This window comes from Coregonus clupeaformis, chromosome 8, assembly GCF_020615455.1.
Source record: "Coregonus clupeaformis isolate EN_2021a chromosome 8, ASM2061545v1, whole genome shotgun sequence".
NCBI classification, from domain to species: domain Eukaryota; kingdom Metazoa; phylum Chordata; class Actinopteri; order Salmoniformes; family Salmonidae; genus Coregonus; species Coregonus clupeaformis.
In genome coordinates, this window is record NC_059199.1 from 54,631,107 (window position 1) to 54,644,188 (window position 13,082).

At 42.5% G+C, this 13,082-nt stretch overlaps 1 protein-coding gene across 2 annotated transcripts in view; it reads right to left on the reverse strand.

The window, feature by feature from the left end:
- acox3 (acyl-CoA oxidase 3, pristanoyl) overlaps positions 1–13,082 on the reverse strand; it is a 29,856-nt gene that overhangs the window by 10,015 nt on the left and 6,759 nt on the right. For both annotated transcript variants that reach the window (XM_041882696.2, XM_041882697.2), the window contains exons 9-14: positions 11,184–11,366; positions 10,460–10,582; positions 10,097–10,217; positions 9,598–9,720; positions 9,149–9,262; positions 1,073–1,188 (exon numbers count right to left, since the gene is read on the reverse strand). In XM_041882696.2, coding sequence (XP_041738630.1) covers positions 1,073–1,188; positions 9,149–9,262; positions 9,598–9,720; positions 10,097–10,217; positions 10,460–10,582; positions 11,184–11,366 — 780 coding nt within the window. The remainder of the gene's footprint in view (positions 1–1,072; positions 1,189–9,148; positions 9,263–9,597; positions 9,721–10,096; positions 10,218–10,459; positions 10,583–11,183; positions 11,367–13,082) is intronic.

Consider the following 13,082-nt stretch of genomic DNA (forward strand, 5'->3'; position numbering starts at 1 on the left):
TGTCTTAAAGTAATGATGGACTATCATTTATCTTTGCTTATTTGAGCCGTTCTTGCCATAATATGGACTTGGTCTTTTACCAAATAGGGCTATCTTCTGTATACACCCCTACCTTGTCACAACACAACTGATTGGCTCAAACGCATTAAGAAGGAAAGAAATTCAGCAAATTAACTTAATCTACTTCCCCAGAGTCGGATGAACAGGAACAGCTAGCATGCTAACTGTTCCTGTAGACTTCCAGTAATTGCGCTAACAGTAGTTAGCATTGGCTCGTGAAACTACCTATAACTTCCTTCATAATGGACGCAGAGATAGAAAAATGGTATCCACGATAGTATTCTGTTGCAGCTAGCAATATTCATTAAATAATAATTTGTCACATAAAACAAATCTCATGCAGTACCGCCGGGGGGGGGGCTTGGACTCCAGTTTGAAAACACCTGGGCTAGAGCGCATGTGCCAAGACCAAAGTGGGCACATTTGTTATATATCGCAACAGTTTTTGAGACAAAACCATCAGTAGAGCTGAAAATGCGATGGAAGTCCATTTAACTTGTATTTTTTATTTGGTACATGGGAATTTAACCGCAAAAGTTATTTTTATGTGCACTACGTCATGACGCACAGCCTTTCATCCGCAACAAGTCACATTTATGGAAACACATCTCTGGTGGGAAAATGCGCATATTGTTTTAGAATATTTACATGAAAATCTGTTGCCGATTGGATGGAATCCTAGCTAATGACTGTTCTAGAAGCACTTGGTTGGTACACGTGCCTGTAGAGAAGCAGATAGACCAGAACTACAGTACCTTACGTGGACTTTCAGCTACTGAAATGTAATGACATCAATGTAAAGACAGCTGTATAATGTTAAAATAAAATCACAAAAGGTGATGATGATGATGATGATGAAGATGAAAGTGGATGACCAGTAGTTCAGTGTTTTATCTGACCTTACTCCCCTCCTGTTGTGTGTGTGCATGCGTGCGTTGTGTGTGTGTGTGTGTGTGTGTGTGTGTGTGTGTGTGTGTGTGTGTGTGTGTGTGTGTGTGTGTGTACTATTTACCTGGCTGTTGTTGCGGGCCTCAAAGTCAGCCTTGCCAGAAGCCTTCTCCTGAGCCAGTCTCCTCTCGCTCTCTCTTAGTAGGAAACACACCAGCCATTTATACGCTGCTAACGGCACTGAGGTGAGAAGAGAGACCAGGAAATATGTTAGGCTTCAGAGATAATATTATTTATTCCGTTACTTTAGATACAATATTAAATAAATCGAGGACATGAGTAAGCTTTCTAGTGTTAAAAACACAGATTTCATCAGGTAATATTTACAATATGAGCATATTAAAAAGGGAAATGAGTTTGACTTCAGAGATTTCATCAGGTAATATTTAAAATATGAACTTATGGAAGAGTATCAAGAAAGGTTTCCAATGCATACAGTATCAAATCAACATTTGTTCTCTTATCATAATACAGTTAATCTTCTAGCAAGTTATGGAACATCTCTTGGACAACCCTGTCCTAGCCTGTTAGAAATCAAAGGTCAGATAACATAGAATAGGTAGTGAGTGACTAACCTGAATCCTTCTGACCATGATAACACTGTTTTATTTTTGGCTAGCTTTATAAGGAGTGGGGGTTGAGCGAGTGCAGGTGTGTGTGTGTGTGTGACGGTTGTTTTCACAGCTTCTAGGGCCAAGGTTTGCAGAGGAGTGTGTAACATGATGATAAATAATGACAAACATATGATCCTGGAATGATTATGAGGAGGATATGAGAAGCTTTATGCTTGTAAGGTTTGGAGATGCACGCACGCACACACACACACTAACCAGAGACATTGTGAACCTTGAAGGGTCAGATAAGGAAATAATTATAACAGGAGAATATTGGGGATAGGGCTGTCCCAGACAACAACAAAAAAAATTGGTCGACCAAGAGTCATCTGTGGATTAAACGTGTATTTTTCCATATATTGACACATCCTATATGTTTTATCAAATCAACTATATTCACTGAGCTTGTCTGATGCTTTAAGCACACGGTTTGATTAAATAATTAAGACACACAAATGACTAGAGAGAGTCCGACCAGCAATTGATTTGATTGTGCCTGCCGGGCTCAGACTTGCTGCTCTGAAAAAGAGTGACTGTGACTAGCACCTGTTGTTTCGCTCTCCTCCCTGCAGCAGCGAACACCACAGAACATCAACAGTGTTTATCGGGCTGTCCGTGTTGCTGAAGCAACAATATAATTACAGCTATATCTGACTGAAAAGTTGTTACCGAAATCCCTCATTTGAGGATAAACATTCCCTATTCCCTCAACCCTTGCTCTCTTTAGGTGACACGGGTATGCTTTGCATGCACGTGACCAAAGACCTATTCGCACGGGACTAGTATTAGTAGAGAACGTTGGTTATGTACAGTGGGGAAAAAAAGTATTTAGTCAGCCACCAATTGTGCAAGTTCTCCCACTTAAAAAGATGAGAGAGGCCTGTCATTTTCATCATAGGTACACGTCAACTATGACAGACAAAATGAGAAAAAAAATCGAGAAAATCACATTGTAGGATTTTTTTAATGAATTTATTTGCAAATTATGGTGGAAAATAAGTATTTGGTCAATAACAAAAAGTTTCTCAATACTTTGTGTGATGTCACGAGAGGCTGTGTCCTGGAGGGACGTTACATCCCCCTGAGGTGGCTGCAAACCCAGACAGCTATGGCTCCATCTGCTGGTATGGTCGGGAACTCCACCCCTCTATGGCCAATCTTCCCACGCAGCTGAAACAAATGAGGAGCTGATGAGCTGAAGGTTTGGGAAGGGAAGAGACACACTGAGGGAGTGTGTGGGGGGTGAAGAGACACAGTCTCCAACCTGGGCTCTCTGGAGGACAAGAGTGCTGCACGTCCACTTCCATGAGGAATATAAGGATTTGGAGATACTTACCTTTGGGAAATACTCACCTTTGGATATATGCACCTGTGGAAATACGGGAGAGACATTTGGAAGGACTTTTTGCTGGGTTGGCCACTAGCTGCAACGTGGACTACAGTAAGGCTGTGGAAAAGTTATCTGAGCGAGTGAGAATTATGATTTTGGATGTGGAAGAGACATCCCTGAACTGTTAACCCTTAAAGAGCCACAAGAGAACAGAATTTTGTTATATTTTCGTTAATTTCCCAAGACCTATAATAAAATCCTTGTTTGGTTTGAACCTTGTCTCCTTGCACTACTTGAGCAATCCCGCTGAAAGCTGTGTAGCCTCTCGTGACGTCACATTTGTTATATACCCTTTGTTGGCAATGACACAGGTCAAACGTTTTCTGTAAGTCTTCACAAGGTTTTCACACACTGTTGCTGGTATTTTGGCCCATTCCTCCATGCAGATCTCCTCTAGAGCAGTGATGTTTTGGGGCTGTCGCTGGGCAACACGGACTTTCAACTCCCTCCAAAGATTTTCTATGGGGTTGAGATCTGGAGACTGGCTAGGCCACTCCAGGACCTTGAAATGCTTCTTACGAAGCCACTCCTTCGTTGCCCGGGCGGTGTGTTTGGGATCATTGTCATGCTGAAAGACCCTGCCACGTTTCATCTTCAATGCCCTTGCTGATGGAAGGAGGTTTTCACTCAAAATCTCACGATACATGGCCCCATTCATTCTTTCCTTTACACGGATCAGTCGTCCTGGTCCCTTTGCAGAAAAAACAGCCCCAAAGCATGATGTTTCCACCCCCCATGCTTCACAGTAGGTATGGTGTTCTTTGGATGCAACTCAGCATTCTTTGTCCTCCAAACACAACGAGTTGAGTTTTTACCAAAAGTTATATTTTGGTTTCATCTGACCATATGACATTCTCCCAATCCTCTTCTGGATCATCCAAATGCACTCTAGCAAACTTCAGACGGGCCTGGACATGTACTGGCTTAAGCAGGGGGACACTTCTTGCACTGCAGGATTTGAATCCCTGGCGGCGTAGTGTGTTACTGATGGTAGGCTTTGTTACTTTGGTCCCAGCTCTCTGCAGGTCATTCACTAGGTCCCCCCGTGTGGTTCTGGGATTTTTGCTCACCATTCTTGTGATCATTTTGACCCCACGGGGTGAGATCTTGCGTGGAGCCCCAGATCGAGGGAGATTATCAGTGGTCTTGTATGTCTTCCATTTCCTAATAATTGCTCCCACAGTTGATTTCTTCAACTCAAGCTGCTTACCTATTGCAGATTCAGTCTTCCCAGCCTGGTGCAGGTCTACAATTTTGTTTCTGGTGTCCCTTGACAGCTCTTTGGTCTTGGCCATAGTGGAGTTTGGAGTGTGACTGTTTGAGGTTGTGGACAGGTGTCTTTTATACTGATAACAAGTTCAAACAGGTGCCATTAATACAGGTAACGAGTGGAGGACAGAGGAGCCTCTTAAAGAAGAAGTTACAGGTCTGTGAGAGCCAGATATCTTGCTTGTTTGTAGGTGACCAAATACTTATTTTCCACCATAATTTGCAAATAAATTCATAACAAATTCTACAATGTGATTTTCTGGATTTTTTTTTCTCAATTTGTCTGTCATAGTTGACGTGTACCTATGATGAAAATTACAGGCCTCTCTCATCTTTTTAAGTGGGAGAACTTGCACAATTGGTGGCTGACTAAATACTTTTCTTCCCCACTGTAATTATTACTCCAGAATGTCCGTTATTCTTTCTTTTTTTTCTCCAATAAATTGACGGTTATGACGGAAGCCTGGAGGTTTTTATTCTAGGCGTGACGATACAGTATTTCAACATGTCCATGTGATTGGTCCACACTGATAACTCGAGCTTGGTTCCCAAGTTTTGGAAGAGTTGGAATTCCATGTTGGATAACCGTTCAAAACTATTTTTACTAGTCAGAGCTCATTTTTTTCAGAGTTCCCAGTTGTCTTGAACGCACTGAAGTCAGAGATTTCCCAGTTCCCAGCGGTTTTGAACGCTGCATCAGATTGTAACTATGGTACCTCAGGGTTGCCAGGGCAGAACCCCTTTCCAGGGGTTCTTTTTTCATTTAGTGTATAAACTTCTCTTGTGTTTGCCCCCCATTTATTGATAAATCACCCATCATAGTAATATTTCCTGCATCATATCCCCCCACCATACCTTCCCCCATTTCTACCCCCCACCACAATAATAATAATAATAATAATAATAAGCCATTTAGCAGACGCTTTTATCCAAAGCGACTTACAGTCATGTGCGCATACATGTTTACGTATGGGTGGTCCCGGGGATCGAACCCACTACCCTGGCGTTACAAGCGCCGTGCTCTACCAGCTGAGCTACAGAGGACCACATATATGAATATGTCAGCGTCAGAGTCCTATATGGATCTGGTTAGTTCTTAGCTGTCATCTCTCATCTAACCCTAATCCAGTGCATTTAAAGTGCATTTTAGACACAGTCACAACTCATTATACAAAAACAAAAATGGAAATATGAAAGGTTAAAATAGAAACAGAGGAGCCGAATGAGATGGGGGAGCTATGGCTGCTTAACTTGCAGGAACAAAGCGTTACACACACGCGCACACATTTGTCTGGTCTTACTCATTTACCCTACTTTTAAATGGCTGGAGGTTAGTTAAGATGCCAAACTTCCAACTCCTAAACACACTGTATATGAATGCATGATCTATTAAAAGTAGGGTGAGTGGCATTCTGGGGTTAGGGAGTTTTTGCTTGTCAAACATAGACAAACATGGCTGCCATCATAAAGAATTTAGCTGCTGTTAGCTTAGCTGACACGCATCTCTTTTCTAAACAATATTACATTTCTCCCTTTTGCTCACCAGAGAAGTGGTACATTGTAAACAAGTCTAGCTGTTAGGTCGCTAACTTATGCTTAGTTATTTATCAGTGCAACCTGTTATTTAGACTGGTTTATGGAATGGGTTTTGCTGTGGATGTGTTCCGTGTGATGTTTGGATGATGAAGTTCGCATTTATCTTTTACAATAAAAGGTGAAATTGAGGAATAAAGTTGTGAAGACCTTTATTTCCCATCTGTACAAAACATTGTTTAGATGCTTTTCAGACAACAATGCTGTTTAGATGCGTTTGTTGCATCATACGTTCTGTTGCTACTGTTCCAATCACATATTTGTGATGGTACGCTGCAAGGACCACAAATATGTGATTGTATGCATCAAAGGGTTCAAATACATATTTTCAATAATTTACGGATACAAACTTGAAACCAATGATCATAACTATGGGGTGAAACTCCTGGACAACAGTTGTGATTGTCCATTCCATATTGTCAATGTTACTTTGACCTGTCCTGTTTTTAGGATATGTTGCTTTGTTAACATGACAGCTCATTTTTTATTTGATTGAGCGCCATTTCAGAAAATGCTGTCCTAGTCAATCTGCCGTCATAGGCGGCTGCCTAATCCTGCCTAATGAGCAGTCAGGCCGTGCCTATAGCATATCATAATCACATCAATAAATTGGTTATAACAAACTCTGAACACCATAACATGTGACAGCAAAATGGATGCAGTGGACGTGACAGATAAACTCAAAAGGGGGAATATTTACAGGTTGCTCAGGAGGTAAAAATATGTGTGGAATAGGTTAGATTAGTCGTGGATAATACTGGAGATCAAGAAAAATAAGGTAAGGAGCAAGCACTGAGTGCATATTATGTATGCCAAACAGGTGCTGTATAGATTACAATATCATTTCTGACCATTTGGAACAATGTAAACAACACTAAATAAAGTATAAGCGTACAGTGGCTTGCGAAAGTATTCACCCCCCTTGGTATTTTTCCTATTTTGTTGCCTTACAACCTGGAATTAAAATGGATTTTTGGGGGGTTTGTATCATTTGTATCATTTGATTTACACAACATGTGAAACAAACAAGAAATAAGACAAAAAAAAAAAAACTTGAGCGTCCATTACTATTCACCCTCCCAAAGTCAATACTTTGTAGAGGCAACTTTTGCAGCAATTACAGCTGCGAGTCTCTTGGGGTATGTCTCTAAAAGCTTCGCACATCTAGCCACTGGGATTTCTGCCCATTCTTCTAGGCAAAACTGCTCCAGCTCCTTCAAGTTGGATGGGTTCCACTGGTATAAAGCAATCTTTAAGTGATACCACAGATTCTCAATTGGATTGAGGTCTGGGCTTTGAGTAGGCCATTCCAAGACATTTAAATGTTTCCCATTAAACCACTCGAGTGTTGCTTTAGCAGTATGCTTAGGGTCATTGTCCTGCTGGAAGGTGAACCTCCGTCCCAGTCTCAAATCTCTGGAAGACAAACAGGTTTCCCTCAAGAATTTCCCTGTATTTAGCGCCATCCATCATTCCTTCAATTCTGACCAGTTTCCCAGTCCCTGCCAATGAAAAACATCCCCACAGCATGATGCTGCCACCACCATGCTTCACTGTGGGGATGGTGTTCTCGGGGTGATGAGAGGTGTTGGGTTTGCGCCAGACATAGCGTTTTCCTTGATGGCCCAAAGTATATTTTTTTATAACCCAACCCTGATCTGTACTTCTCCACAACTTTGTCCCTGACCTGTTTGTAGAGATCCTTGGGCTTCATGGTGCCGCTTGCTTAGTGGTGTTGCAGACTCTGGGGCCTTTCAGAACAGGTGTATATATACTGAGATCATGTGACAGATCTAATGACACTTAGATTGCACACAGCTGGACTTTATTTAACTAATTATGTGACCTGAAGGTAATTGATTGCACCAGATCGTATTTAGGGGCTTCATAGAAAAGGGGGTGAATACATATGCACGCACCACTTTTCCGTTATTTATTTTTTTGAATCTTTTGAAACAAGTTATTTTTTTCATTTCACTTCACCAATTTGGACTATTCTGTGTATGTCCATTACATGAAATCCAAATAAAAATAAATTTCAATTACAGGTTGTAATGCAACAAAATAGGAAAAATGCCAAGGGGGATGAATACTTTTGCAAGGCACTGTACCAGAGAGTCTGTTGTAAAAAAAACGATTGTTAAGCCTTTATTACAGCAAAGGCTAAAAACTGTCACATTTATTTATTGTTTAAGCTAATTATTCAAGGCTCGCTTTATTTTATTTTAAAACTAAAATGCCTGATTGCATTTCAAATCATGAATGACTCGTATGCAGTGTGATGACATGAATGAATGAATGATTGATACAGTAGCCTATAGAAGTATTGAAATATAGGCCTAAGTAAGTTATGGTATTAAGACTAAACAGTATGCGCTCTTAGGCCTACAGCTCGATGGTGGTTATACAAGGCTGTGGCAACACAAACAGTACGATGTTGACAGACAGTGACCGATCCGGTACACAAAATGGCCGCCTTTATTTTTCCCCTTTCTCGTTCCAATTCAGCCAATTAGCTGGCAGAGCAGACCTGGGTCGCTCGTCGACCGGCGGGCTGAGTCACCCTCTGTGGTATGATGTCAATAAATGGACCAGTTTTGCAGATGGGGGAGAGAAGGCTTCGATGTGTGTGTGTGTGTGTGTGTGTGTGTGTGTGTGTGTGTGTGTGTGTGTGGGGGGGGCATATGAGGAAAGAGAGGCTTTAACCAAGATTTACATCATCTGAGACTGAGGCTGTCTGGACGGCTTTACCTTGGAAGGGCATTCATTCAGTCTAAAGCAGCATGCAAAACACAGCTGAAGCCGGTGTGTGTGTGTGCGCGTGCATCTGTGTTTGATTCAACACATTCTATTTGCCTTTGTTTAGGTTGCTTTTTGGATTGAGATGATTTTGTTCCAGCCCTCTATAATTAAAGCTATGGTTGAGCTATATTACAATATAAAAGATGGGGATTTTGTGAGGGCTTTAAACAGGCACTTCCAGGGGCAGCTTGCCCTGGCCTGGGAATGGGGTCCTTCAGAGGGTCAGTAAGGCTTTGCTTGCCTTCTACCAGATGTGACAGCTGGAGAGTGGGTGTTACCTCTGGCATCATGACAAATAGCTTCCAGTAAAGCGCTTTCCAGTAGTACAATAACACTGGGCATCTTACATAACTGACTGGCCATAAGCAATCTCTGCATGGAGCGGAGTACTGACTAGAGAGAGGTGTTTGTGTTGCAGCTGCAGAGACAAGTGTGTGTGTGTGTGTGTGTGTGTATGTGTGTGTGTCGTTACCTGCAGAGTCCATGCACTCCTCCACCGACGTTGCCGTGAACCTGGTCTCCAGAATGCTGTCATATTCTTCCAGGAAGTTGACAGACTCTAGTGGAGACTCAATCCTCACTCCATCTACAACAAACAAATACTAGTATATAAGACATTCATAAGACATTTATAAGCAGTTTATAAGCTGGATGTGGCGACAATCATCACTCCATCTAATGAAACAACAACAAAACCAAACCAGCACATAAAACAGTGAGACAAACGGTTAACATTACAATCTCATGCGTAAAATCAATATATTTCAATAGCATACAAATAATGAGCTGCAACCAGTGTCTTTAGGATTTCACAGGTTCTCTAAAAATTATATGTAATGATTTACAAAGCAGTTCCATAATGATTTATAAAGCATTTATGAGCGGACTATGAAACAAAGTGTTCCTGGTGTTAATACTAACCGTGTTGTTTGGCGTGTAGTTGGCTGAGGAGGTAGTTACTGGTCTGCTGCAGGAGCACGTTGTTGTCTCCCTCATATGTACAGTTAGGGTCGTTGTCATCCCTGATGGCCCCCAGACGATTCACTACAAGGGAGTCAACATCCAGCATCATTATTAGGAGATAGATTTGATGTGGGTTAGGGTTGTGGTTGCGGCAAGGGTTTAAATCGGGATGTGGACATGAGGCTAGGGTTAGGGTTGTGGTTGAGGCTGGGGTTAGGGTTGAACCAGGATGTGGATATGAAGTTAGGGTTAGGGTTGAGGCTGGGGTTAGGGTTGAAGTAGGATGTGGACATGAAGCTAGGGTTAGGGTTGAGGCTGAGGTTTGAACCAGGATGTGGACATGAACTTAGGGTTAGGGTTGAGGCTGGGGTTAGGTTTGAACCAGGATGTGGACATGAAGATAGGGTTAGGGTTGTGGCTAGGGTTTTATTATTATATTATTATGTGTGTGACTCACTGGCCAGGTATCCGTGTCCTCCGCAGGCCTCGCGGCACTCTTGGATACCCCTCTGAGCCGTCCAGGACCCCAGGGGCTTACTGGAGCAGGAGATGGCGTGGATCTCTCTGCCCAGCTCCGCCTAGTTAAAACACATATCACACAGAACTAACTATGGGTGTATGTGTCTCTCTCCCCTCCCTCTCTCTCCCTGTGTGTGTGTCTCTCTCTCTCGGTCTCCCTTCCCTCGCTCTGTCTCACTCTCTCTTTCTCGCTCTCCTCATTTCTTCCTTTGTCTCTCTCTCTCTCTCTCTTCTTTCCTCTTTCTCTACGTGTCTCTCCTCTGTCTCTCCATCTCTTTCCCCCCCTCCTTCCCTTCTTTACCTGTCTGTCGCTCTCGTCCTTCATCATCAAACCGATCTGGAACTCCACAAAGTTCATGAAGATGGATTTAGAGAAGTAGTCCAGAGCGTACACAGCCGCCAGGTATGGGATCAGACGCCATTGCTGCAACCAGACGAGGGGAAAGGAGATAGCTAGTCAGTTGCACAACTGAATGCATTCAAACGAAATGTGCCTTCCGCATTTAACCCAAACCCTCTGAATCAGATGTGCGAGGGGCTGCCTTAATCGACGTCATCGGCACCTGGGGAGCAGTTGTTGTTGGGGGTTAACTGCTTTGCTCAAGAACGGCAGATTTTTAAACCTTGCTGGCTCAGGGATTCGAACCAGCGACCTTTCCGTTTCTGGCCCAATGCTCTTAACCACTAGGCTACATGCCTACAACGGGGTAACTTTAAAAAGGAAAATAACTGTTGATTTTCTGGTTTATTAAGAAAGCTAAACATTTGTGTTTTTTGATGTTGAGTAAATCTTTCTAAAAAGTACAAAGTTATTTCTGGATATTTAGGCAAATTAGCTGGCTAACTCATTGATTCTGCTTTGTAGTATACCCCTCTGGCGTCCACAGAAGACATATTTAACCATCAATGGAATGGGACGCATATCCCAAGGAACGTCTCTGAAAAAATTGGAAAAACTTCTGGCTTATACCTATGTCCACCAACATAACCATGGACCAACTGAAAGGTAACTAACTGTACATTACCTGGAGCTGGTATTCTATGACAGGAATCTCCTGGTCGTCTTTGGGTCCAAACTGGCGTCGGGTGGCAGAGAAACGGATAGCTATAGTCATGGCTAGCTTCAGGTTGACCACAGCCATTCTGGAGATGGAGACTCTGCCCCCCGACAGGGCACCCAGGGATGCACCGAAACGCTTGTTAGGGTCCTGGGGGACAGAGAGAGGAGGGAGGGATTAACATTGAGTTTGAGTATGAGAATATTAAAATGTTCCGTTTTTCAATAGTTTTCATAGTTTATTTGTGGGGGCCTTTAAATAAAAGTTGAAAAATAGGGCGTATGCAAGAGTGGAAAACTCTTGTCAAGTCAGTATTCACTTAAAATCTGATTCAAGAGGGAAATCCCACTCAAAGACTAAATCAACTGATTAACAAAGTAGAGAGTGAAGTTCCCCAAGTCCAAGTGTCCCTTTGCTGTTGACTTCTACGGTCATGAACAGTTTCATGTTGTATAGAGTACTTATTTTAAGACCCACTCCCTTACAGTTGAAGTCGGAAGTTTACATACATTTACACAATTCCTGACATTTAATCCTAGTAAAAAGTCCCTGTTTTAGGTCAGGTAGGATCACCACTTTGTTTTAAGAATGTGAAATGTCAGAACAATAGTAGAGAGAATTATTTATTTCAGCTTTTATTTCTTTCATCATATTCCCAGTGGGTCAGAAGTTTACATACACTCAATTAGTATTTGGTAGCATTGCCTTTAAATTGTTTAACTTGGGTCAAACGTGTCAGGTAGCCTTCCACAAGCTTCCCACAATAAGTTGGGTGAATTTTGGCCCATTCCTCCTGACAGAGCTGGTGTAACTGAGTCAGGTTTGTAGGCCTCCTTGCTCGCACATGCTTTTTCAGTTCTGCCCACACATTTTCTATAGGATTGAGGTCAGGGCTTTGTGATGGCCACTCCAATACCTTGACTTTGTTGTCCTTAAGCCAACTTTGGAAGTATGCTTGGGGTCATTGTCAATTTGGAAGACCCATTTGCGACCAAGCTTTAACTTCCTGACTGACGTCTTGCGATGTTGCTTCAATATATCCACATAATTTTCCTTCCTCATGATGCCATCTATTTTGTGAAGTGCACCAGTCCCTCCTGCAGCAAAGCACCCCCACAGCATGATGCTGCCACCCCCGTGCTTCACAGTTGGGATGGTGTTCTTCAGCTTGCAAGCCCCCCTTGTTTCCTCCAAACATAACGATGGTCATTATGGCCAAACAGTTCTATTTTTGTTTCATCAAACCAGAGGACATTTCTCCAAAAAGTACGATCTTTGTCCCCATGTCCAGATGCAAACCGTAGTCTGGCTTTTTTATGGCGGTTTTGGAGCAGTGGCTTCTTCCTTGCTGAGCAGCCTTTCAGGTTATGTCGATATAGGACTCGTTTTACTGTGGACATTGAGATCTCTAGTTGGGTTGGTCAGGGTGTGAAATCTAGTTTATATATTTCTATGTTGGCCGGGTGTGGTTCCCAATCAGAGGCAGCTGTCGGTCGTTGTCTCTGATTGGGGATAATACTTAGGCAGCCATGTTGCATACCTTAGTTTTGGGATCTTGTTTCTGTTTGGCTTGTTTGATGTTTAGCCTCTTGAACTTCACGTTCTGTTGGATTTTGTTATTTTGTCTGTGTTTATTCAAATAAACGACTATGTACGCATACCACGCTGCACCTTGGTCCGATCCTTTACACAACGAACGTGACAGATATAGATACTTTTGTACCTGTTTCCTCCAGCATCTTCACAAGGTCCTTTGCTGTTGTTCTGGGATTGATTTGCACTTTTCGCACCAAAGTACGTTCATCTCTAGGAAACAGAACACGTCTCCTTCCTGAGCAGTATGATGGCTGTGTGGTCCCATGGTGT